The sequence below is a fragment of the Microcebus murinus genome, chromosome 8 (genome assembly GCF_040939455.1).
Source record: "Microcebus murinus isolate Inina chromosome 8, M.murinus_Inina_mat1.0, whole genome shotgun sequence".
Lineage (NCBI taxonomy): Eukaryota > Metazoa > Chordata > Mammalia > Primates > Cheirogaleidae > Microcebus > Microcebus murinus.
Genome location: NC_134111.1, coordinates 100,690,363 through 100,717,925, shown reverse-complemented (window position 1 = coordinate 100,717,925; position 27,563 = coordinate 100,690,363). Strand labels below are relative to the sequence as shown.

Here is a 27,563-nt window from a genome sequence, read left to right as displayed (position 1 = left end):
AAAAACAAAGAAAAACTTAGACACAGCTTATGACCTCCAGGTCCACAAAGCCTGATTCATCACAGTTAACAAAATGTACTAATATATCTCATCTGATCCTTATCATAACCACAACAGATAAGTCAAATATCATCATTTCCACTGCTACCATGAGAAAAGAGATACCTCTAAGGGGGTTCAAGGTCACATAACTGAGTCATAACCAATCAGAACCTAAGCAGCATCCAAACTCCTAATCCACAGTTTACTTCTACTGTATCATTCTTAGTGGTTTACTCACAAATTAGACCCACTGAGAACAGCCAGATAGTCTAGAAAAACTGAAATAAGAAGAGGAAGATTAGGGACCAAAGTCCAACAAGTAAAGGGGCAATAGACACACCATGCATGGTCCATCTTTGATACAGAGTCTGTCAACATCTCTAAAAAGGGAGAAGACAACTGTATTTGTTCAGTTTCTTTGTTCACAGAAATGATCTCAAAATGTATACCCCTGAAAAAATGGTAAAATCAACTTCCTTAATATAAAAATTTCACTCTAGACAAAATTGCTCTAAAATATTAAAATAAATCATTTGTAACCTAACTGAATATAGATTTGTCTAAATGGGGGTGGGTAGGTGTGAATGTCAAGGAGAATTTCAAATTGGAACTTCAAATTGGAATTTTAAAATATATATATTTGTGTAGCTGGGTTTAGTGGCTTACCCCTGTAATCCTAGTACTTTGGGAGGCCAAGGCAGGAGGATCACTTCAAGTCAGAGGTTTATAACTAGCCTGAGCAACATAGCAAGCCATCATCTCTACAAAAAATTTAAAAACTAGCAGGGTATGGTATACACCTGTAGTCCCAGCTACTCTGGAGGCTTAGGTGGGAGGATCTCTTGAGCCCAGGAGTTTAAGGCTGCAGTGAGCTATGATAATGACACTGCACTCCAATCTGGGCAAGAAAGTGAGACCCTGTCTCAAAAAACTATATATATGTATATGCAAAATATATATATATATAGTGTGTGTAGTCCTGATATAATTTAAAATAAATAATATTAAAGTCATTCATGGGCAATTTTGAAGATGGTATCTAAAGTTCCTTTCATGTCTAAAAATTCCAGCATTCCATACTGACCACGGCTAAAATGAGTGAAGGACACGCCACATGGCCCTTCTCAGCATTCAAAATCAAAATCTTCCTCCTTCTGTAACATTGTGTAAAAGCACAATGTTGAGTAACCAAATACTATATTTTAATTGACTTCTTTATAAAGTATTAATAGACTATTTTATAAACAAGATGACTTAAAAGTGAATCTAACTGAATAATTTACAAATTCATGCCTGAACCAAATTATTCCTAATCTATAACCAATGAATGAGCTCAGGACTGTGAATCCTTGAATTGGAAGCACATTTTGTGCTAGCATGCTTTTTTCTTTTTTCTGGGAAAAGCTCTAAGGCTTTTCATCAGTGTCTTAAAGGCATTTATGACCTTTAAAAGGCAAAGAAACACAAATCTGAAATGTATTTTTTTCTATTCAATATAGCAAACATGACTATTTTATCAGGAAACTATACAACCTATATAATACAGTTTATGTTCTTAACACCAGCAGTAATGTAAGATGTGTAAAAAGTGCTAAGTACATATGGACTACATATATAATTTCCCCAATGGCAGTAAATACTTGTTTCTGTCTTAGTACCTTAAGTCTAAGTAGGAGTCCTCTAAAAAATAAATTAAATTAAAATGCAGTGTTGGTTTTTGCCTGGTCTAACTGAGTGGACTTCCTAAGGAGAAAGAGCAGTAAAAGGGCACCTGTGTGCATGTTTGACTCACAGCCAAAAATGGTGTTTATGGAAAACTTCAGATGGAGCAAAGAGGCACTCAGCCAACAAAATCTACAGCTGTGAGACTTGGAGCTTACAAGTGCCCAATCTCCAAAAGCAAAAAGTGGAATTATGGGACAGACTTTGAAGCTTGTTTATGTGCAAGTTTTTTTAAGGAGCAACTTTGTATTCCTCTATTCAGATATATATTCTCTGACAACACTAAAAATATCTTCTAGCACCAAAGAAAACAGTGAAAGAGAATCCCACTTAAGTGTTGATACCCCTCTACCCCACAATTACGTGTAAACAAAATTCAGGGTGCCTAGGATAGAGAAATTTAAATTCTATACCCAGAAATTTGCAATTTTTCTCCCAGCCTTACCCCTGAAGGATAACAACTGCTCAACTGGTTAACATGGGTCCGGAAAAAACAGGCATTCCTGCCTAGAGAGAAATTGGAGGGCTGCAGCACATCAGAATCTCTTTGAAAAAGCTCCTCATGCCCTTTGAATATATTCCATAATCCTACCGCCCACATGCTCAGCTGGCACACACCCAGAGGCTGCCTGAAATCTCGGGGAAGACAATCAGTAGGTGGGCTTTAACACACAGACTAGATAGAGACTAGGCATCTTCTAAAGAAAGCTAAATAAGTACACTATGTAAGCAAGAACATGGAGACCACAGCCAAAGTTTGAAACCTGTGAAATTACCTATGTACATAGGCAGGAAATTGCACTACAACTAAAGGTTTTATTTTTTTCAAGCACAATGTGGTACATTTATGGAGTATGTGCTATATTACTTCAGTCAGGAAGAAAATCAAATACCTTTAGGGCCAGAGAATTGGATTTAATAAAGAATAAATTACCTAGTATTTGCACCTTGCTTAAACATCATAATGTTGAATAAAAACTAAGTCAAGGCTGGGCGCGGTGGCTCACGCCTGTAATCCTAGCACTTTGGTAGGCCGAGGCGGGCGGATTGCTCAAGGTCAGGAGTTCGACACCAGCCTGAGCAAGACCCTGTCTCAAAAATAGAAAGAAATTAATTGGCCAACTAAAAATATATATACAAAAAATTAGCCGGGCATGGTGGCACATGCCTGTAGTCCTAGCTACTCGGGAGGCTGAGGCAGAAGGATTGCTGAGCCCAGGAGATTGAGGTTGCTGTGAGCTAGGCTGACGCCACGGCACTCACTCTAGCTTGGGCAACAAAGTGAGACTCTGTCTCAAAAAAAAAAAAAAAAAAAAACTAAGTCAATCAGTGAACAAGTATCTAGCATTTATGTTCATTCACTAAAGAGATATTTAAGAGCTGTCTCCAATTACTTTACTATGAAAAATCTAAAATTCTAAATCACAAATTCTGCTTGGATGTGAGGGCCTGTGAGTTTTACGATGAAGTTGGCATATCATCTGTGCCAACATCAATGTCATCCCAGCGAAGAAGTCCAGGAAATACCACCCCAAAATGTATGCTGCTTTTGGTATGGTGATTACTTCAAACTGAGATAACATAGGAAACAGCAATTACAGAGAGGGGCCTTCTCTGAAGTCCCCTTATCAAAAAGGAATTTATTTGTCCCCTCCCTAGAATATGATCAACCAAGGAAGATTACCTTATCATAGGAGATAGATAAGATACCTCACCCACATAGACATTTTGTCAGAGGTACCAATTCTTCAGACACTTTCTCAGAGAGTTAACTTTCATTACCTGAGAGAGTTCCTTTACATAACAAGACAACCTTTGTTCCTCATACATTTTCTCCCCTCACCCTCCCATAGCTTATCAACACTTCCCCCAGAAGCCCCAATTCTAATGCTATAAGAACTTTAATCATCTGGACCTTCTTTGATTCTTGTATTTTGAAACATGCCAGTATGCAGGCACATAATTAAAACAGTTTTTCTCCTGTTAAATCTGTCTACTGTCAGTTTATTTTACAAACTCAATCAAACCTTTAGAGGGTAAAGAGAAAATCTTCTCTCTCCCGTACACCAGTTAACCTCAATCAGAAATGAATTTAAATGTTCAGGCTACTGTAATGAAAGTGCTCTGTCCTGAGTGGGCACTCCAGAGCTGGTTTACAATATTCAGTGAGCTACTAGGAATCACTGTAGAAGACCATAGCTGATTTTGAAATTGTAGAAATCCAAAAATGAGAAAACTTCTTCACTTAACACATTTGTAATTGAGGATCATTCTGCCATTATCATTTTTGCCTCAATATATTCTGAAAGGAAGTATATTATGGAAAGAGGTTTCTAAATTTAGTAAAATCTTTTACTATCTTGCCTACTATGTCCAGTTAGGACACATGGCAGATACACTCAAGTGATTTTGCTTTCTGGAAGGCAGTGAGTGTTACACTATACTTGCTCTAGCTTTTTTGTTGTTTTGGTTTGGTTTTTTTCCCCCAATCAGCTGGCTGAGAATTGATATCTAGTAGTATAATTCCAATCAGTACATGAAGGTAATGAATATCACACCACAAGTCCTTTATACTTTTACCTTCCCTAGTTCTGAAGGTCAAATTTTCCAATGCTGTGTCTGAACTTGTATTGAAATGTTTGGTATTAATAAAACAAAGAAGGAATTAATATATTTTTTAAAATGTCGGGGGAGGGACAGGATTCTACAAAGGCGGATTTCACTTTCTAAGTAGCATTATATTGGTCTACATTAATAATTTTCCCAGCAGGCCTTCCATGATTTTACTTTGAACAATCACCGTCTTTGTTACTCAGATCCTCTTACATGTGACATTTGGTCAAAGTTTTAAAATCAGCAGCTAACAGAGGAAGAGAAAAGCACTGCTCACTAAGGCATTACACAAAGCCATACGGAACAGCTCATTTTGAAGTTGCTACAAGCTGGATCACAGACATTTTCTAACTAAACACTATTTCAGTGTTGAGTTAAATTTTCTGTACCTTGAACACTATGTTTTACTGTATTTCACTATATTTACCAGGGAAACATCCCTAAACATGACTAAAGCAAGCCTTAATAAAATTCTTCAGTTTTTTCACACTGGTGTGTTTTTTAAAGATAAGTACAAGGTCATGAACAATTACTTTTATTCCTATTATTTATACATAGTCTCTTTTTAAAAATTCTGTTTCCTTGCCAAAAAAAGACTTCAGGTAACTAAACTACCTATATATTACTAGTTCTGGAGTTAATGGTAGCCACTCTGATGAGATATGAAAAGAAAACTAGGAAAACAATTCATTAATTTATGCCTAAAAGTCCTTATCCAAATAAATCTTCCCCAAAGAAATGGTGGAAAAAAAGATTAGTAAAGGAAATACCTCATACTTCAACATGCTATATAAGGAAAGACGACAAAAAGGAAATCTTGCAGGGAATTTTATCCCTTTGAACTTTCAAATAAACTCTTAAGTAAGATTATGCAAACTTACTAAAGACCGGTCCTGATTAGAGGGAAAAAATGCACCCCTTCTCCAAGTCAGTTCTGGAGGCTTTCTCCAGAGTTGTTAAGGTTTGTGTTGGGTAAAGAAAGACCTCCTAACAAACCAGCATTCTTTTCCACATGATCAGAGCTAATTGGCCCCCCTGCAGACTAAGTGACCAATCACATCAACTTCAGCTGAAACCAGCCCCCACGACATTATAAACAGAGGAATGTAAGCCCTAAAGCCAGTCCAAGAAGAGAACCTATAAACCAGACTTGTAGATTAAAATTATCTGATCAAAAAGACAGACGCTGCAAATTTCCTTAAGATCTGCCTTGGCATATAGGCTGACCCAGCAAAAGAACTGGTGAGTACATGAAATAATATTCATTCTTCTTTCTTTCCTTAAGGGGAACAGGGAAAGAAACTGAATGGCAAATAGGGACAGAGCTAGATTACTTTCAATAGATTTTTAAAACAAAGACATTATCTATAGGGTCATAAATTAAGGTTCTGTATTCTTTTTCCTTAAATTTTAAAAATGGAATAATAGCCCTACTAAAAGCATTACTGGAAATTTCCTTAATTGATTAATTAAATGTATACTAATTCTTTATTATAATATATAAATGAGTAGAGGAGTAAAGCTCTAGAAAAAATTCTGTGGGTTTTTAGAAGATTGTATCATTTTCTTTTGGAGGGGATTTTTAAAAACCTAAAATGAGCATACAAAAACAAATGTCAAAAGAATAAATCACTTTGTTTTTATTTTCTTAATCCATGAAAAAAAATGTAGTATCCTAATTTTAAAATTTTCTTAGGCGTGGGATTATTAATGAAATTAGAAGGTGTTTCTGCAAATATGAAACTAAAATATAAAAGAATCTCTGAGCTTATATAATAGGGTTAGAACTCATACTGTTTGCCCTAATTATGGAGGGCAGGAGAGATGATTATAAGACCTTCAATACAGTCTTAAAGTATTTACACCAGACGTGATAACACAGTAACAGTGTATTCACTGAACATTTGTAGTTATAGCCCGGCTACTACTTTACATCATGGCAACAGAAGAGACATAATTGTATTAAGTGCCACAAACTAATAAGTAGAATGAATTCATTATTTTGACAACCAATGGAGCTGCTTACCTATCATTTTTATAATAAGTAGTATTTTTCCAACAGTTTATAAATGGACAAGTATTTTATAGCCCACACACAGATACAAGCAAACCTTCCCAATCTTCCATTCTACTTTCTGTTGGAATCAGTTGATGAGAATCATATAAATACACACCCAGACAAAAAGCACTCATGTGCCCGTAGGGACATGAAGATTACTTAAAAAGATGATAGTATAAACATAATGTCTGCCCATCAGACACTTTTAAATTTGATAGGAAGAAAATCCTACAAATATCAGGCAACAATATAATTTTTAAAAATCATACAAGCAGACATATAACCTTTAGCTAATAGATAAAAAAGAAAGAAATCATACAGGAAACCTATGTCAGCTGTAGGAATTAGAAATAAATTTACACATTTATTGAGCTTTAAGGAATCATTATTTCCTCTTTTTCTCCTTTCTTTGTTTTAATCTAAGGATGCCTGGCCAAGGAGACCAGGGGCTTACCTACAATGACACAGCTGACACGTAATCAGCAGAGCCAGAGCCTGATGGCCACATCCCCCCATTCTGTGCTCTCTGTACTAAATCAGACTACATGGGTCCAAAGAACAGTTATTCAGGGTAACCAGTCAAGTGGGAAACAAAATCTCACTTCCCTAAACTACTCCACTTGCCAACACAGTCCAAAGCAGATTCAGCAAAGTCTTAGGTTAAAAAAAAAGATACTGCTTCACTGTTTTGATATTAGCCTTCTGACTTCCCCGTTCATAGTTTTTTGCATGTACGTAGCTGCAAGAGAAAAAATGAAATTGTAAAAAAACCTAGAGTAAGAGTGCTACAAAAGTTTTAAGTAACAAGTAACAATCCTGAAAAAGCCCAAATGAAAATAATTAACATTAGCTATAGTCTATATAGAAAGACTATATCACTAGGCAATAAATACATTTTAGAACTTTCATAAATGAGGTAGATTGAAAATCAAGAATCGGGGAGCTTTTTCTTCCTGGAGCTTTTAATGAAACACCAAGCACTTTGCAGTATTCACCAGGACAGAGGTTCCACAAGTGAAACAAGCATCAGTGTCCAAGCCCATGAGGGGCATGAGAGGCATCTTTCGTGTAGTCAAGAGGCAACAAACAATGAAAAACAATGGAATTGTTAACACACTTTTTTTGAAAGCAGCCAACTATCCTTTCATTATTATAGCCTACCTCCTCAAGTGTCAAAATCTTTTCTTTTATAAAATTATGCTGACAATATTATATTTTTTAAATTATCTTCTCATTTGGCAAAAGATAAATTTGGCAATGCTATGTAAGAACTCTTCTCTCTATATTGTTTAAATTTTAATGGTGTGCAGATACAACTAGACTATCTAATAATTCTCATTGTACTAATCTTCAAATCTTAAAAGAAGTCTTCCTTAACTGAAAATCTATTTCTAACCTACAAATCATAGGTCTGAACCTAATAAGCATTCCTGAAGAACAAATATTTTGGAATGGATCTTGAACAAAACTAGTCAAATGGAACAGTGTTATTCACAGAGGCTAGCCAGGGTCAAATGTCTGTTCTGAATCAGTATAGCACTGACTCTGGACTCGGACTGCATGGGATTCATATCTACCACTTACTACCTCACCTGTACCATTTCATTATCTGTAAAATGGGAATGATAATGGTACTTATTACTATGAAAGAAACATTACAATAAAGCAACTAATACTTACTGAGAGCTCACTCTGTGCCAGGCACTGTTGACTTCATGTGAGTTAATACCTAGGAAGTTATCTGGTATTATTCCTGGCATATACTAAATAATATGTATTAGTTAATATAATTAATCACTACTGCTGTAGAATCATGTATAACATTAACAATGGTTTAAGACAAATACTTGAGACAATTCCAAGGGCAAGAGCATCTACTAAAGGTACTAACAATCTGGCTGTCAAAGACTATCTGGAGGATGTAATATCAATTATCTTAGGAAGGATTTTTATTTCATTAAACTCTGAATAGACAGATTTTTTTAATAAAAAATAAACTGGCTTTGAAGTTAACCAGACTTCAATAATGATTCAAATTACCAAAAGCCCCCGTTTGCCTTATGCAAATTTCTTTTATCTGAGGACCAGCAATCTCATCTGAAAAATGAGGACAATAATGTCTATCTTGCTGAGATACCAAAGAATTAGACGATACAATATGAAAGTACCTAGCACAGTGTCCACAAAGATTTTACTGTTATTATTTCCAAAAGGGCAGAGAGCAGGTCTCCTAAAACATTTAAAGAATCTAATAAAATAAAGGTCCTTAAATAGCTATGCCAAGAAAAAAAAGACACAAAATAAAATGATCATGACAATTTGTTTGGGTAATAAGTTACAAAACATTAATCTCTAAGATTTTTTGAAGTCTATATATAATATGAAATTGAAATGGCCATCTAAATAAATTGGACAACCATCTCAACATTCCATCAGTAGCTCAAATCTGAAGAAAATACATGAGAATGTTTCTAATTACCACCAATAAATGTTAGATTAGCCTCAGAACAAACAGGGAAAGTTGTATATACCCAGCTGGCCAATGTCCAAGTCCAACAACATAGAGAGGCAGCCTCCCAAGTCCCAAAGTCCCTAGACATAGGAACGAGTAAACCCAAGCAACCACCTAGCTCTACATGTCTTCAGTCTCCTTCATAAGCAGCATTCAAAAGGCAGGAAGGGAGTACATATGCAGCACTCTCAAGGGCACCTACTTCTGAAGAAAGAAAGCAGAAGAATGAAACATAAATTCACAGTGTTGGGTGCTCGCTTCAGCAGCACATATAAGCTCATAGTGCTGGACTATGGCAAAGAAGAGAGGAGCTCTCAGGGAAGAAAAGTCACATTTCCTGTTCTGTTTCTGGAAGCCTCTACATAAAAATCTTAAGACACCTTTATGATATGCAAGGATTGTCACGAGTAAGGCACACATTAGATTTCTACTCATCACATAGGCAAAAGCATAAACACTGATACAAATGACTTATAGCAAAAATCTAATTATACTACCTCTTAAAAATCCTTTAATGATTATTTTAGTTCAATAAACTCTTGAAGCTTTTTCTTCTGGTTTACTTTCAAAGCTGATCTTATCTAGAAATGTGTACTTGAAATTTCCTATTTTGCCAAGAAAACAATTCTCTCTCTACTCAAAAATCTGAATATTCAAAGAGACAGCAATCCATCAGCCAGAGCAAAAAGAATACATAAATATGACCGAAGTGACAAAAATAAAGCCCAGGCATAAAACTCTGAAGAGGTTAATTATAAAGCATACATTAGAATTGTGGATCTCTAAAAGCATATCACAAATTTAAGTCTTGTTCTAGTACTACATCTGGCTTTAAAAGATTTGCAGACAGATAATAAGTTCAATAATAAACTTCAAATGATTTATATTTATTCACACAGAAGAATACTTACACATACATATAAACTTCTTCCTAATTATGAAAAGCTGTTGTTTACACATAACATTTAGTCAAATCAATGAATACTTGGTGGCTGCACTTGCGCAAGGAGAATACAAGGGTGTTAAACAGGCACAACTCATAACTCCCACCCACAGGAATTCTAAAATACACTTGGAAAATGTTAAAATGTCACGAACAATATTATACCAGTCCTTCAAGGAAACAACAGGAAGAGATATTCTAAGGTAACACAAGATTAGCTAGCAAATGAATCAATTAGTCAATAAATGCCCCCTTATGAAAAGAGAGACGAGAGAAAGCTGTGAAAGCCTGCCTGAGTTGTAGTCAAAGAAGCATTTCCAAGAAAGCAGAAACTGCATGAGGTCTAAGAATTCATGAATATTAACTCTAAAACAGTAAAGGGCTTATTAATTTACTCTTGATTTCAGAGAATTACACCCTGAGATGGACAGCAGTAATTGCAAGGTTATTGCTCCTCTCCTAAGTCAAAGATACCGGAGGATGGTAACAAAGGATGGCCACAGCACACTTCAAATGGATGGTGCTCAAAGAGGTCTTGCCTATCTTCGAGATGCCTGGGGAATCCTAATGGACATGCGCTGGCGCTGGATGATGTTGGTCTTTTCTGCTTCTTTTGTTGTCCACTGGCTTGTCTTTGCAGTGCTCTGGTATGTTCTAGCTGAGATGAATGGTGATCTGGAACTAGATCATGATGCCCCACCTGAAAACCACACTATCTGTGTCAAGTACATCACCAGTTTTACAGCTGCATTCTCCTTCTCCCTGGAGACACAACTCACAATTGGTTATGGTACCATGTTCCCCAGTGGTGACTGTCCAAGTGCAATCGCCTTACTTGCCATACAAATGCTCCTAGGCCTCATGCTTGAGGCTTTTATCACAGGTAAATTGTCTTTGTTCTTAAAAAAACTGCAAGTGTTTTAGAAAGGGTATAGTCAGTTATAAGTAATTCTGTTATAGAATAATTTATTTGTCTAAGGGGTACAATGAACACTATCTGGGTGATGGCCACACTTATAACCCTGACTCAAGCATAACATAAACAATCCATGTAACCAAAAACACTTGTACTCCCATATTTTGAATAAAAAAAATAAAGGAAAAAAATTTATTTGTATTAATAGCAGGTGAGGCCTAAGATAGAAAAAAAACTGTCTAGGGTCAAACAATAGGAGAAATGGATAAGGAACCTGATCAATACTTAAATTTTATCTACTTAAGAAAAAACGATCACTATGACACTAAATTGCAGGAACATCCTATGAAAAAAAAATTTACCAAAAGATTTAAAAGGAGTTTTTATTGAAGCTAACCATTTTGTTAAGTAAGTAAATAAATATGTTCAATACATATTTTGACAGTCATTTTACCTAAAAGAGGAATTTGATTTTCTTCCCCTCCTTCTTTACGGGGCTAGAATTTTCTCTTGAGTCCATCTTTTGAACATTTACTCAACATTATGCTGCTCTGAACTCACTGAACATCAGTCAGCATTATATGTTAGAGAACAAGTTACGTATACACATCTTTGGCAAAATGCACTGGGAAAATGTCTGTAAAGATTATGAAAATGTGCTTATAAATCTGATAATACATAAGACTCTTCTAATAAGGAAGGGCTAATGTCCTTTCTACCTGCCATATACAATTTAAAAAGAAACAAAAGGAAACCTGGCTTTAACTTACTATCCAACAATGACCTGAGAAAGTAAGCACTGAACCACATGAAGGGTGATCTGTAATGAAGTCCCAGTGTGTTACCAACCAGGCTCTATAATCTGCAATGTATCACTTAACTTCTACAAAAATTCTTACACTGGCTCAGTCTTTTTATAAAATTTAAAAGTTTTGTAAACTTAGATGGGAAAAGCTTACATCTTTTTGCACCAACCTCTAAATGAAACTTGACATTTATTTCTATTATTAATATAGACAACAAAAATCAATAGTATCAACAGTACCAGTAACTCTGACATAAACAGAAATCACAGATATTCTCATATCAAACTACAATACTTCAAAATCAGTCTTAAACCTACCACTAGATTGTTATTTAACACATTAACAAACCATATATAGTACTATAATTTTTTAAACATTCAACTGAATTTCAATATATTTGGTTCCTTTTGAATGTATTTTATTTTTAAGCACTTAAAACGTAATTCTGATAAGTATTTCATAGGCCTTCTCAGCCTGCCAAAAGGACCTGTGGCACAAAATTGGTTAAGAAATCCTTATCTATATACCTTGGGGTACAAAGAGAATATACTTGAAAAGTACACTAAAATCACCCTATAGCCAGAATCTTCCCTCAAAAAAAGGTTTGCATAAGTTTCAAAGTTAAAAAAATTCTTCAATGTATCACTTATTCTACTGGTCCCCTCCCCAATGCAAATCATTCTACTCTGAATCTAGTCTCTACTTCAAGGTGGAGTAATCTGGTTGTAACCAAACTGTATTTATTTTCTATTACATTTTAAGTGGGGGCAGGAATATAGGAAATGACAAATTCTTTGACTTTGTAAGAAACTAAAGGATAAAGTTTTATATTTCTATGTAACAAAATCAATTTTTGCTTATCCATTTTGAAATCATGGTTTTTAAATAGAAATGTATGTATATTTCAAAAAATTCTTCAGGCAAATGAAACTACTCAAATTAACAATGAGTTCAATTCCTGACTCATTAGAAGGTATGGTACCAAGAAATGTATGTAATTATTTGATATACTCTTCTCATTCAGAAAAGGTATTGATATTTAAAGTCATCATTCTAAAAAAAAATTCAATGGTTTCTGATTTAGGTGCCTTTGTGGCGAAGATCGCCCGGCCAAAAAATCGAGCTTTCTCAATTCGTTTTACTGACTTAGCAGTAGTATCTCACAGAGATGGCAAACCTAATCTTATCTTCCAAGTGGCCAACACTCGACCTAGCCCTCTAACCAGTGTCCGGGTCTCAGCTGTACTCTATCAGGAAAGAGAGAATGGCGAACTCTACCAGACCACTGTGGACTTCCACCTTGATGGCATCAGTTCTGAGGAATGTCCATTCTTCATCTTTCCACTAACCTACTATCACTCCATTATACCATCAAGTCCTCTGGCTACTCTGCTCCAGCATGAAAACCCTTCCCACTTTGAATTAGTTGTATTCCTTTCAGCAATGCAGGAGGGCACTGGAGAAATATGCCAAAGGAGGACATCCTACCTACCCTCTGAGATCATGTTACATCACTGTTTTGCATCTCTGTTGACCCGAGGTTCCAAAGGTGAATATCAAATCAAGATGGAGAATTTTGACAAGACTGTCCCTGAACTTCCAACTCCTCTGGTCTCTAAGAACCCAAACAGGACTGACCTGGATATTCGCATCAATGGACAAAGCATTGACAATTTTCAGATCTCTGAAACAGGACTGACAGAATAAGACTTATCTGTGGCACCATATGTTTTAATGTATTAAATATACCTAGCCAGTCATGCAGCTACTCTTCCTTCACTGTATCTTATGTTTTCTTTTTTTCAATGCTGATTACAGCTCTCTGATTACGTCATGGTAATCATGCCTATGCCCACAAAAATGGCTGTGCTAACAATACCCATTCTGGAAACGTAACACTCTACCTTACAAAGTTTGTATCTATGTTATCTGCAGAAATCAGTGTGACTCAACTTGACAGATTCTTATACAGAAAAGTTGCTGGTGAATTTATAAACGTGGTACGATACCAGCTCTGAAGGTAAAATGGACTGTGAAGTTTAACACAGCTGAACTGTAAGAAAATCAACCATAAACTCTCATTTTCATCTGCAAATTGAAGCAAGAGTGTAGTTTCAAACCCAGCTCCCTGGGTAGAATGATGATTTCACAATAAATAGTGAGCATTCTTTAAAAACTGTTATTTTTTTCAAGACAGCAAAGATCATTCCTTTGGTTCTTTATACTACAAAACTAGGGTAAGTATTACCTCCTTAATTTTTAACAGCTAAGAACAAAATTTCACAAGAAAAACAACAAAGTATAGATTTATACATAACCCTAAAAGCATTTGAACAAGACATCCAAACACATGTATGTGTTTATATATTTGTGGCAGAAGGTGAACAAAGAAAGTTAAGATGAGCTCCAGTCCAAAAGGAACCTGCAGGGTAGTATTTTTGGCAAGGAGATACAAAATTATATCTACTTCAAAACAACTCTGCGTAATAATCAAATAGTGCTTTAAAAACTTTAATCACCTATTCATCTGAATGGCTTCTAGTAACCTAAGTAAAAACATCCCCTTCCTACCTAAGATCCATTTGATGGTATTAAAAATCACCATAGCTCTAAATAATTCACAAATGCAAACATAGGTATAAAAGTTTAGTTAGATATAATGCAACCAGAAAAAAAATCTCCAAAAGATAAAGCAAAAAATAATTAGGCAACAAAGTATTTTCAAACCCAAATTCCTGTTTCCAACTTCAAATAGCTTTTTCTATAAACACAAAAAGTGTTTATTCACCAGTAGGAGGCTGGACTAGATGAACTGTTATTTCTTTCGGAATCTAATACTCCATAAAAATTATGTTTTTTCTGCTTCATTTTCTATTTTATATATGCTAAAATGAACCCTTTTCCTTACATTCAGTTTAAGACAATCCTTTACATAATTTTCACTTTAATTAAAAGAAGAGAAAAAACAAACTGTCCTCAAACAATACAATAACCAAAAAGTCACCCTATCAGATTTCAAACAGATTTGTGGCTGCTCTTCTTTTCTGAAATTTCCCTTATTCAGGTTTTTGTGGGAAAAGTGAAAGATTAACCTTTCCCACTGGTGATGGCCTAGGCAGGAATCATCTCTTGAAATAAATACTAGCTGAGTAAAAGCAAGCAGTTGTGAAGAGCAGGGCACAGCAGCAAGTCACATTTTTCTACTATTTGACCAAAAGGAAAAGAAAACAAAGAACTTTGGAGTCATCTAAGACTGATAATAGCAGAAGAATATCAAGAACACAGAAACTTAATAAGTGTTAACTTTTGCTGTTTGAAAATCTTAGGCATTCATTCTTAAGTAGTGGCCAGACCAACAGATTTTTTTTCCCCAACCCAAGACTACTGCAAAACATAAAGGCAGTGGGAATTCTTATTTCTATAATAAATTAATAAGATTCACCTAAGCTGTGAAAATAAAGTGGTACTGAAGACTTACATGGTATGTTTTTTCCTAAGAGCACTACATCAATTACAGAGATCACAATTTCAACTACTAAATGAAGCTGCCCAAGGTGACACAGTGACTGAATAAGACCTGATTAAGGGATCTAAGGCTCTAAGGCTCCATTCAAGTCAGATGAGTCATATTTACTGTTTATACATAAATTTGACATTTGGAAACTAATTATGACTTTCCCTATGCACATCCAAGAAAAACTGTTGGTAAACTACTGCATTTAATAAATATTTTATAAATTGACAACAAAGAAATGTGATAAAAAAAAAAAAAAAAAACTTTTGTCTAGGGGATAGAAAGCTCCTGGAAGCAGTGGTCATGATTCATTCACTTATTTCAAAGAATCACAGTATCTAGGTTAAGGATTAACTTCTCTGCAGAGAGACCATTAACCTCTCAGGAAAATGGAGTATAATGGAAAGAGAAAGAGGGAGGAAATTATTGGGAGGACTACCTTTCTGGATGTGCAGCTTGCTAACCAAGACCACCAGGGAGTCTGGTCATGGAGTGACCATGTCTTCCTAAGACACATGATTAGGAAGATCACTTTGGAACTAATCGATAAAGATAGCATGACAGTTCCAACAAACTGGAGACAAATAGGTACCAAAAATCTTAAGGGCCCGGTTTTATGTATGTACAAGCTCATATTACAAACTGCCAGAAGTAGTCTATAACCAAAAATTGTTATGTCTATTTCCGAGTACTTCACACCAAAATGCACTAATTAGTATCACACTGGGCTGAGTCTACTGGTATCCTTTAATGATCCTTTAATTTTTTGATGATCCTTTAATTTCATCCTCAAAGAATCATAGTACAAGATTATCACCAGAACTGATCTTTCCTATGCAGTAATCAATTCCTATTCAAATAGGAATTCTAATATCACTGGCCTTTTTTCTACCTCTACATTCTCTCATGGGTGTTCACCAGGATTATGGATGATTTTTACCCAGATGTCTATATTCTACCCATTTCTCTTCATATAAGAAGCAAATACATGAGAAGCACTATCTCTAAAAAAGAACAAATCATTTTGGAACCTTCGCTACTTGAATTATCTTAATTTGATGTCATAAGACATCTCACAATTGATCAATATATCAGTATGTCCCAACAAACCAATTTAGTATTGCTACTCTTGGAGAATGTAAGATATACTTATGAACAATTTTTTTAATCTACATGATTTTCAACAAATTATGTGCAAAAAGAGAAAGCTCAGAATCCTTAGCACAGTTACTCTGAAATAATAAGCATCTTTATAAAAAGCATTCAGTAAAAGTCACCATGATATATTATAATATATATGTGTGTGGAAATTGCCAGAATATTTTAGTATACTAGGAGTTAGTACCGATACTAAGTGGTAGTTAGTATCCTAAATATTCTGAGACACTTCATGTCAATTTTGTTTTATGGAACTTGTCTTTTCAAAGATATACATATGGAGTGCAAAGAAAAGAACTTTTACTCTTAATAGAGAGTGGCTAGTAAAATTACCCTCATTGGATTAATGTAAGTTAAAAAGTGACACAAATAATGATGAAAAACAACTTTATACTACTCATGTATTCCAAATCAACAAAGTGTGAATATGTGTCAGTAATTAAAATCAACCTATTCTCAATCAGGGAACTCACTACTTTCCCAAGGCAACCCAAGACATTTTCAGACTACCCTAATTATTAGCTCTTTTTAAGATTATGTCAAATACCTGCCTCCTTGAACCCTCCATCATTCGGTCCCTTTCTGCCCTTTAGACTCATAAAGATCAAGTCTAATTCCTCTTTCACATGATCATTAAGAAAGTATTGGTAGACAATGACCCTCCTCTCCACTCCGTCCTGTCCAGTCTTGTCTTTATCTAAACAGCTTCATTTCCTTCACACAGTCCCCATCACAAGGCTTCAAATGCCCCGGCTCCCCTACTCTAATGTATGGACACTTTCAAGGTGTGGCCCCAGAACTGAACACAATGTGTAGGTTGTCCTGTGACAACATAAAAGACAATGGACCTCTCTATCACCTGACTCACTGAGGACACTAGTTTTAGTAAATACTGCCCACAAGCTGTGTGGACGTCAGCTCACTGCTGAACAACATGAAGCAGAGAGTCGCCTGGAAGAGCTGTGCCTTTCCCCAGTAGGCTGCTGTTACACACAGCTACTCTGCATTTTAAATTCTATAATTCACTTATGTTAAGACTTTCCATTTTCTGCTGTTAAACTTCCATTTGATTAGATGTGGTCTCTTGCTCCACTCTGATTCTGATCGCAAGTCCTAATTGTTCCACTCCATAGCTACCCCTCTCAACACTGAATGATTTGAAAATCTGATGAGTGCACCCACAGTGTTCTCCAAAGAAAAGACATATTTAACACCCAGTACAAGAACTAGCATATTAAGTAGGAATTCAATATTTGGTGAATGAATATAAGTTCATATACTCTAATTTTCCGTAGTCCACCCTTATCCACAGTTTTACTTTCCATGGTTTCAGTTACCCACAGTCAACAGTGGCCCAAAAATATTAAAGTGTTTTGAAAGAAATACCACATTCACATAATTTTTATTACAGTAGTGTTATAATTATTCTACTTTAGTTATTACTGTTAATCTCTTACTGTGCCTAATTTATCAATTAAATTTTATCATAGGTATGCATATATAGAAATAAACACAGTATATAAAGGGTTCAGTACTATCTACAGTTTCAGGCATCCACTGGGGGTCTTGAAACAAATCCCCCACAAACAAGGGGAAACTACTGGAAGCCTAAAAATTATGTAAGGCACTATCACTTCATTCTGAGACTAATAAATATCTGATAAAAAAAATATATATATATCTGATAGCTTAGAATACCTATGATCTTCTGACTCCAAATCCTTTACTCTTTAAATTACTCATCACCTCTCCATATTCACTGGCAGAAGTATGAAATCAGACAAGCATGGGACCAGAGGTCCTGACAGGTTCCCTGTGATGATACTCATCCAACAGTCTACAATATGGGTAGGGCTAACAATAATTATCTACCCAGTCTGTCCCAATTTCTTCGTGCTACACATAATGAATGGTTTTCATTAGCATAAATGCAATTGAATAATCCCAATGCCATGTTACTGATTGAGGAATTTTAATCATTGATGTGCTTGAGTTTTATATGGAAACACTGACGCAAAGCTGATCACATAACTACGTAGTTTTTAAAACAATCTGCAAATCAGTCTGTGAATAGTATTTACATATTCAACATATGTTTACGAGAAACGTTTACCACTATTAGATACAATCATGCTCTAGAGAATTTTTTTGGTACTTATAGGAATTTGGAACTTGGTAATGTTATGACTCCAGTGGTACTGTGAACTGGCATTTTTCCTCTCAGATGTTAACACCTACTGGCAGTTTGTAAGACAGTACCTTAAATCAGTCAGAAAGCTCATTTTAACATTATGCATTCCTTCCCACATACTTGGGAGGCTGAGGTGGAAGGATTGCTTGAGCCCAAGAGTCTGAGGTTGCTGTGAGCACGACACTGTAGCCCGGGCAACAGAGTGAGATTCTGTCTCAAAAAAAAAATCAATTATACATTCTTTTATATAAACTATGATTAATCCAGCATAAACACTGGAATCTGTTTCCTTATTACATTTCTCTTCAGTGGATACCTTAACTATATAATTTGATTGCTCTCATTACAAAACAAGAAAACAAAAAAGACTATACTGAAAAAGGCCAAATACTTTGGGCATAGTGGCTCACATCTATAATCCTAGCACTCTGGGAGCAAAGGTGGGTGGATCATTTGAGCTCAGGAGTTCAAGACCAGCCTGAGCAAGAGCAAGACCCTGTCTCTAATAAAAATAGAAAGAAATTATTTGGACAGCAAAAAATATATAGAAAAATTAGCCAGGCATGGTGGCACGTGCCTGTAGTCCCAGCTATTCAGGAGGCTGAGGCAGGAGGATTGCTTCAGCCCGGGAGTTTGAAGTTGCCATGAGCTAGGCTGATGCCATGGCACTCTAGCCTGGGCAACAGAGTGAGACTCTGTCTCAAAAAAAAAATTAACAAAAAAAAGCCAAATAGATGACTAAAGAAAGAACATTTGTAGTTTTAGCCTTTCCTCTGATACAAAAGCAAAGATTCTAGCATGTTTCCTATTTTTTCTCATCTGTGAGATGCTATCCATACTGAAAAAGGAGTTAGTTAGATTCTTTCCTAACTTGAAGTTTCAATTCACAAATTGGCCTTAATAAAGAATACATGCCTTAGGCTGGGCGCGGTGGCTCACACCTGTAATCCTAGCACTCTGGGAGGCCTAGGCAGGCGGATTGCTCGAGGTCAGGAATTCAAGACCAGCCTGAGCAAGAGCGAGACCCCGTTTCTACTATAAATAGAAATTAATTGGCCAACTAATATATACAGAAAAAATTAGCCGGGCATGGTGGCACATGCCTGTAGTCCCAGCTACTTGGGAGGCTGAGGCAGTAGGATTGCTTGAGCTCAGGAGTTTGAGGTTGCTGTGAGCTAGGCTGACGCCATGGCACTCACCCTAGCCTCAGCAACAAAGCGAGACTCTGTCTCAAAAAAAAAGAATACATGCCTTGCAGAGAAGACACAGACTAAAAAGTTAACTCAAGTAAATCCTAATGGTTGTATTCATCGTCTCTGGTTTCGTACAATGGAGACCTCAAATATAACCATGGGATTCTAAATGCAAGCAATGCTACAACCCCATCTACTGGAGAGGTGCAGGTAACTAAGTCAATTTTTAATAAATTTATCCTTTTGTGTGAGCTTTGTTAAGAACTAATATCATGAAGGTCCAGGAAATATTTATATCATTAAGAACCTTACCTATATCTTTTCGTCCTGGTTTTTCAAAACGTCTGTCACCCCTAGAAAAGATAGTTTCAAACAAAGCTTGAGAGTAATATATAAATTTCTCATCCATGACACTCACTTTCCCATTTTTAACAGCATTTCTTTTTTCAAATTATAAAACAAATAAATACATGGCTATTGCCTAATATCTGTATAATACAGAAAAGCACAAAGATGAAAATTAAAACACCTACCACCTTACCCACCAAAAGCTAGGTTTCCACTGACCCAGAATATTCTAATTAGATAGTTTTATATACTGTTTTAGAATGTGTTTTCCCACATTATTAAATATTTTCAAAACCACCTTTAACTTTAATGGTTATATAATATTATAAAGTATTCTACTGTGTGGATATATAATTATATAAGGGAAATATCAATCTGTTTGGGTTGTTTCCAATTATTTTATATTAAAAATATCATCGTAGTGAGCAACCTTGTATATACATTTTTGTGAAATGTAGAAGTGCCCTCACTCATTCTGAATGACTTCATATAAAGTCACAAATGATACAGAAAGAATATGCTTTTATTAATACCTACAAACAACAGAATGGCAATGCAACCTACTAAATGCTAATCAAGTAGCAAAGCAAATTAACTATGTTGGCACTAATATATTAACTTATTTATCTGGTATGTTTCTTTCATTAGATAAGGATCATTTTAAAATTTCTTACAACTTGACATTCAATAATTAACAGCATTTTTTAAAAAAATGAAGCTCTGTAACTATACAAAGAAACTTCTCTTACAGAAAGCAAAATATAAATGTTTTATATACCAAGAAATCTTTATGCCAAAATCTGGATCCTTTAATTACCTTTCCTCCCAGCTCTGCGACCTATGCATTTCCCTGCCACCTCCTCGACCAAATACACCCTCTACTTCATCAAAACTTCTTTGGTAGAAACCACATTCACCTCTGCCTCTGCCTGAAAATAAGAAAACAGGAAAAAATGACAGTCAGATGTCAACATCTGGCACACATTCAACACCATAGATTTATCTCTAAATTTCTACCTCTACACAAAGCAGGACATCTACATTTAAATTATTTAGCAAGGCCTGATGGATCTTTACCTGTGAGACCAACAATAGCACTGAAGCAGCTAAACCACAGAAAACTGAAAGATATGTTAAAAAAATAATGTAATAGTACTAGCCCCGGTCCTGAACAAGAAAATTGTCAACATTAAGCTCTATATTAAGGCCAATAGTGAAATTCTAATTAGTTCAATAAAGCATTAATGTAAATTAAATCATTTATTGGATTATTTCCAAGAAAATTTGAAGAAACCTTGATTTGGAAGAGTTTGTGAAAAGAGGAGCTAAAGTAAAAAGCCAAATACAAAAGTTAAAATAATTTATCGAATTCCACAAAAATTATAACAGGGTCAACTCAAAAACTATCAAATTCATGAACTTCTTACAGGATATTACACAGAAACCAAAACCAAAGGTGCCCTTTACTCTCTACTCAAATCTCGAGGTAAGAAAAGTATCAGGAATAAATTCAAACCACAGAGTTGGTAAGGGAGTATGGATATAGGAATTTAGAGGGTCTGGTGGCTAACTGTAAATTACCCTTTATTTAAGGCAATTTGGCTAGATCTTTTAATATTTGATTCAACAACACTAGTTAGAATTTATCTTAACAGAAATACTTGTACAAATATGCAAATACATACATGAAGATGTTTACAGCAATTTTAAAAAATAGAAACAATCTAATCAACAGAGGATCAGCTAAAAGAATTTGATAAAATACCGAACACTATAGAGCCACAAAAAATAAAGTACTGATAACAGAAATTCACATTATTCTGATGAATGACAAAAGCATACCACAAAACAATGTATATAAAGATTTCATTTATATAAATGATGCAGCTGCAGTTAGGGTCAGGAAGGATGTATTAATACATCCAACTGCTTGGTCTGGAGACAGAAAACAGTATGTACTTTGAGGTTTATATTTTCTGTTCAGTTTTTCTAACAAATGAGCACCATTTGCATGCAACATATGGGTGAGAGGGGAAGTCTGGAGAACGTATTTAAAACTAGATGAAATCTAGTTGGAGGGGGGAGGTCTGAGGATGTATTTTTTTTTTATTTTAGCGTATTATGGGGGTGCAAGTGTTAAGGTTACATATATTGCCCATGCCCCTCTCCCCCCTCGAGTAAGAGCTTCAAGCGTGTCCATCCCCCAAATGTTGCACATCTTATTTGTTGTGGTTGTATATACCCATCCCCTCCCGCCCCTCCCAACACCAGATAAATGTTACTCCTATATGTCCACTTAGGTGTTGATCCGTTAATACCAATTTGCTGGTGAGTGCATGTGGTCTGAGGATGTACTTAAACTAGGTGAAATCTTAGCCATTGTCCCTAGCTCAATTTCTCCTATGATGTAAAATGACCCACAGGACAATGAAATAAGGATGGATACTGAATAAAAGCATAAACACATGCTAAAACTAAACATAAATGAGTTACATAATTATTTCAAATATCCATGCAGTATTTCTACTACTATTTTTTTTTTTTTTTTTTTTTGAGACAGAGTCTCACTCTGTTGCCCGGACTAGAGTACTATAGTGTCAGTTTAGCACACAGCAACCTCAAACTCCTTGGCTCCAGCAATCCTACTGTCTCAGACTCCTGAGTTGCTGGAACCACATGCATGCGTCACCATGCCCGGCTAATTTTTTCTATATATATTAGTTGGCCAATTAATTTCTTTCTATTTATAGTAGAGATGGGGTCTCGCTCTTGCTCAGGCTGGTCTCAAACTCCTGAGCTTAAAGGATCTGCCTGCCTTGGCCTCCCAGAGTGCTAGGGTTACAGGCGTGAGCCACCATGCCCGGCCTCAGTATTTCCCCTTCTTGGTTATAATTTATCAAGAACTAACTCAGAACACAGTTGTAATTTTATATGACCATATTATGAAATACCAAATTAATGCACTGAATCACATTTTGGGTTATCTCGGGAACAATGTATACCTATTTTTTTTTTACAATTTTGAAGCCTTTTATGTGTATGTGAAGTGATTATTAACAAGTCTATATAATGTAAGGTTAGGATTCCAATCAAAAGAAGTGTTTTCATTTGAAAGATTTCAGGGCTCAGTTGTATATCATGTAGCCAGGAGTAGCACTGAATTTGGTATAAGATTTAATGAGTTTATTTACAGCTTCAAACGGATCCTTCTCAGTCGCAATTTTTGCCATGCTGTGATTGCAAACATACCAGCTTCTGTGCAGATGCTTCTAATCTCAGAACCACTGTTACCTGGACATAGTCATGCTAACAATTCAAATCTGAAATCTCTTTCAACACTCACTAAACAGCATGAATCTTAAAGATGTGAGTCTGACCCTCTAGATCAGGTAAGCTTAAATTCAATCTTTCTATCCAATCTCCCTGGCCTCATCAGTGCTGGATCCAAAGAATCAGGTCTGTCAGTTGCCATCGGCACTTTAATATTGCCTGGAGGATCAAAACCATCCAGCTGATTGATCAGTTCCAACATTGTTCTCTGCACTTCACTGTTACCTCCAGCACCATCATCAAACTTAGGCCCTCCAACAGCATCAATTTCATCAAAGAAGGTAACATAGGGATTTTTGTTCTGGCCATTTCAAAGAGCTCACTGACGTTATTTCTATACAAGTTCAGATCCAATAACTGGAATGAAACAAGCATCAGTCCTATTAGCAACTGCTCGAGCACAGAGTGTCTTGTCTGTACTCAGTGGACCAAAGAGCAGCACACTCTTGGGAAGCTCACTACCAAGGTTAACAAACCTTTCTGGATGAAGAAGTTGGGTTTCAACTACTTCTCACAATTTCTCGATTTATTCCTTATAGCCATGAATATCACTGTATGTGATATCAGGTTTTTCCTCCATCTGTATCAGATAACTGCTTAGGTGGCGCGAATTTGATATTTCTGTCCATACCAACTCTCATCCCTTCTTCAATGTCGGCAGGTTCCACCTGATCACTGAGGTCCACCACAAACTTGGCAAACTGCTTCACATTGATAACATATTTTGGGTCCTCTGAATCAGCATTGATTATCTTTGTACACCTTGCAACCTGTAAAGGCTTTTCACTCTGGAGTGTTTGCTCATCTGTGGCCAAATTCCAGAGTAACGGTGGGGCCAGGCCAGTGTCAGACTCTTTAATACCAGTGAGCTCACTGATTTTCTTGAGAAGTTGTTGAATGTCATCCTCGACCTGCTGGATCTGCCTAGAATAAGTGCTCTGACCGTAAGTTTTCAGCAAGGCACTATCCCCCTCATTCAGAGCTCCAGTGGGCTTGTCGTATTTCTCATCCTCTTTGGTTTTCCACTGATCACCACTGGCGTAATCTGGGATTTTAGGAGATCCAAGTGCCTCAGCTCCTTAGTGATTACACAGCATCCTCTTGCTTCCAGTGGTGAATACCCTCTTGATTAGTCTAAGTATCTATTTCTTCATTTGTAAAATGGAAATGAAGACCACTGTTGAACTACAATCATCTTAAAGTTATCTTCCAGTTGTGTTAACTTCACTTTAAGTCAACTTAAAGTCAACTTACAGTTTAAGTGCCTCTCCCCTTCAAGAAATATATACCTTTTATTTAAGATTCTAAAATAATCTAATACAAATTGTCATGTAACACCAAGGCTTTCCCTTCAGGAAATGTATACATTTTATTTAAGGTTCTAAAAGAATCTGATACAAACTATCATGTAACACTAGGATGTTCCCTTACAATGATGATTTTAGGGTGGGAGAAAAAGATCCCCTTTCCCTTTATTTTTTTATTTATTTATTTTTCTTGAGACAGAGTCTTGATTTGTTGCCCAGGCTAGAGTGAGTACCATGGCGTCAGCCTAGCTCACAGCAACCTCAAACTCCTGGGCTCAGGCAATGCTCCTGCCTCAGCCTCCCGAGTAGCTGGGACTACAGGCATGCGCCACCATGCCCGGCTAATTTTTTCTATATATGTTAGTTGGCCAATTAATTTCTTTCTATTTATAGTAGAGGCGGGGTCTCACTCTTGCTCAGGCTGGTTTCGAACTCCTGAATTCGAACAATCTGCACGCTTCGGACTCCCAGAGAGCTAGGACTACAGGCATGAGCCACCATGCCCGGCCCCCTTTCCCTTTAGAGAACAATTTTCTCAGGATAGCTATTATGCTTGTATCACCATAAAGAAAATGTTTTATTACAGAAAAAAATGAATATAAAAAGTAGCCTCATGTTACCAAAAAAAAAAAAAAAAAAAAAAAAAAAGCAAGCACATAAAAAATGTTTTCTGCCATGACTAGGACTGGCCTTGGTCCTGCTCATGAGACTAAAGCTTTATAATGGAGCACATTAAAAGAATCAGGTTTTAAAACTTTCCAGCTTATAAAATTTAAATCTTCTATAAATGTGGTTCCCATACAGGAATAAGTAAATACAAAATAATGAACCTTTCATAAAGCTAAATTTAAAAGACTATCCTAATGTCAGAGATTGTACCCTACCCTTTTTGGAAATGAAAATATACTTCCTTTTAATGATGAAGCAGCAGCTGACAGGTGTATGGATCTGCTTTATTTTTAAACATTCTAATCAAATATAATAGGAAGATGACAACTTTATGCTGTTTCTGCCATCCATTTATTTATTTGTTTAAATATTACTAGTTCAGGATATTTAGTAGTCTGGATATCAGTAGATTTTCACATCAAAGTTTCTTCAAACTAGAAAAAGCCAGGATAATTATCTAATGTTAGCTCTGCCCATGTCAAGAAAAGCCACAATTATCATTATTTAACCAACATGTTGAAATTAATAAGTAAAAAAATACAAAACCATAGTAACTATGCCTTGTTTTATAAAACGAACTATTGAGACCATTTACAAGAAACACAGGTAGCTGTGAGAACGGAAGTGTTTTTCACAAAGTCAATGCATTCATTCAACTAGTTTCATGCCATTCTGCCACATTAATATGTTAATCGAGTCACTACTTATATGTCACAGCATCATCTTATACATGTGCCCTGTTCAAATTCTGAATGTAAGGGCTCTATTCTATGGAATGGGGGGGGGGGGAGGACAGGGTCTTGCTCTTTGCTCAGGCTGATCTCCAACTCCTTGCCTCAAGCAATCCTCCTGCCTCCCAACATGATAGGATTACAGGTATCACTCTGTCACCTAGGCTAGAGTACAATCATAGCTCACTGTAGTCTCAAATTCCTGGGTTCAAACAATCCTCCTGCCTTAGCCTCCCAAGTAACTGGAACTACAGACACACACCACTGCATCTGGCTGAACTTTTTATCTTTTGTAGGGATAGGGTCTTATGTTGCTCAGGCTTATCTCCAACTCCTGGGCTCAACTGATCCTCTCACCGTGGCCTTCGTAAGTGTTGGAATTATAGGTGCTAGCCACTGCATCTGACCTCGATAAGTAATTTTTTTTTAAGGGCCCATTTAGAGATTGGTTTGTATTTGCAGCACACAAATGGTGGCTCACATTTCTTTATTAAAAAGATCTCTGACTTGCCCTAAAAAGCACTGCAGGCAAAACTGCCTGAGTACAACCTCTCCTCGTTGCCAACACGTAACAGAAAAACACAGAAAATGCCCAAGTAGCAGGCCAGAGTCATGAGTGGTCAGTCCCATCTGTAAAACACCATCATACCACCAACACACATGGATCTGAGACAAATTCTGGACCAACGGAATCTAACTGGGTGTGCAAATCTGAATTATCTGCGGAGCTTTTGAAGCACACACATGACTCGATCTTACCACCCAAAATTGTGTTAGAGGTATTTCTTATAAGTTTTACAGAGGAATCTAACAATACCTCAGGTTAAAAACCACTGTTCTGGCCGGGCGCGGTGGCTCACGCCTGTAATCCTAGCACTCTGGGAGGCCGAGGCGGGCGGATTGCTCAAGGTCAGGAGTTCAAAACCAGCCTGAGCGAGACCCTGTCTCTACCATAAAAATAGAAAGAAATTAATTGGCCAACTAATATATATAATATAAAAAATCAGCCGGGCATGGTGGCTCGTGCCTGTAGTCCCAGCTACTCGGGAGGCTGAGGCAGGAGGATCGCTTGAGCCCAGGAGTTTGAGGTTGCTGTGAGCTAGGCTGACGCCACGGCACTCACTCTAGCCTAGGCAAGAAAGCAAGACTCTGTCTCAAAAAAAAAAAAAAAAAAAAAAAAAAAAAAACCACTGTTCTAAGCTGGGCCCAGTGGCTCACACCTGTAATCCTAGCTCTCTGGGAGGCCGAGGCAGGTAGATAGTTCAAGGTCAGGAGTTCGACACCAGCCTGAGCAAGGGTGAGACCCAGTCTCTACTGAAAATGGAAAGAAATTAATTGACCAACTAAAAATATATAGGAAAAAAATTGGCCGGGCATGGTGGCGCATGTCTGTAGTCCCAGCTATTCGGGAGGCTGAGGCAGGAGGATTGCCTGAGCCCAGGAGTTTGAGGTTGCCTGTGAGCTAGGCTGACAGCACAGCACTCTAGCTCGGGCAACAGAGTGAGACTC

At 36.5% G+C, this 27,563-nt stretch overlaps 2 protein-coding genes and 1 pseudogene across 8 annotated transcripts in view; 1 reads left to right on the top strand and 2 right to left on the bottom strand.

Annotated features, from left to right (window-relative positions):
* GIGYF2 (GRB10 interacting GYF protein 2) overlaps positions 1 to 27,563 on the bottom strand; it is a 136,421-nt gene that overhangs the window by 61,725 nt on the left and 47,133 nt on the right. For all 6 annotated transcript variants that reach the window (XM_020288124.2, XM_076006046.1, XM_020288127.2 and 3 more), the window contains 2 exons: positions 20,835 to 20,946; positions 19,982 to 20,022 (listed from right to left, as the gene is read on the bottom strand). In XM_020288124.2, coding sequence (XP_020143713.2) covers positions 19,982 to 20,022; positions 20,835 to 20,946 — 153 coding nt within the window. The remainder of the gene's footprint in view (positions 1 to 19,981; positions 20,023 to 20,834; positions 20,947 to 27,563) is intronic.
* On the top strand, positions 5,480 to 15,757 carry KCNJ13 (potassium inwardly rectifying channel subfamily J member 13). 2 transcript variants are annotated; one of them, XM_012791608.3, is made up of 3 exons: positions 5,480 to 5,619; positions 10,299 to 10,774; positions 12,698 to 15,757. In XM_012791608.3, exons 2-3 carry the CDS (start codon positions 10,315 to 10,317, stop codon positions 13,318 to 13,320), a joined length of 1,083 nt encoding a protein of 360 aa, XP_012647062.1. In that variant the 5' UTR covers positions 5,480 to 5,619; positions 10,299 to 10,314; the 3' UTR covers positions 13,321 to 15,757. The 2 variants fall into 2 exon arrangements, with proteins under 2 accessions (XP_012647062.1, XP_075862162.1); XM_076006047.1 differs by having other exon boundaries at positions 10,299 to 10,538; positions 12,698 to 12,845.
* On the bottom strand, positions 20,953 to 26,994 carry LOC105886154 (26S proteasome regulatory subunit 7 pseudogene; annotated as a pseudogene).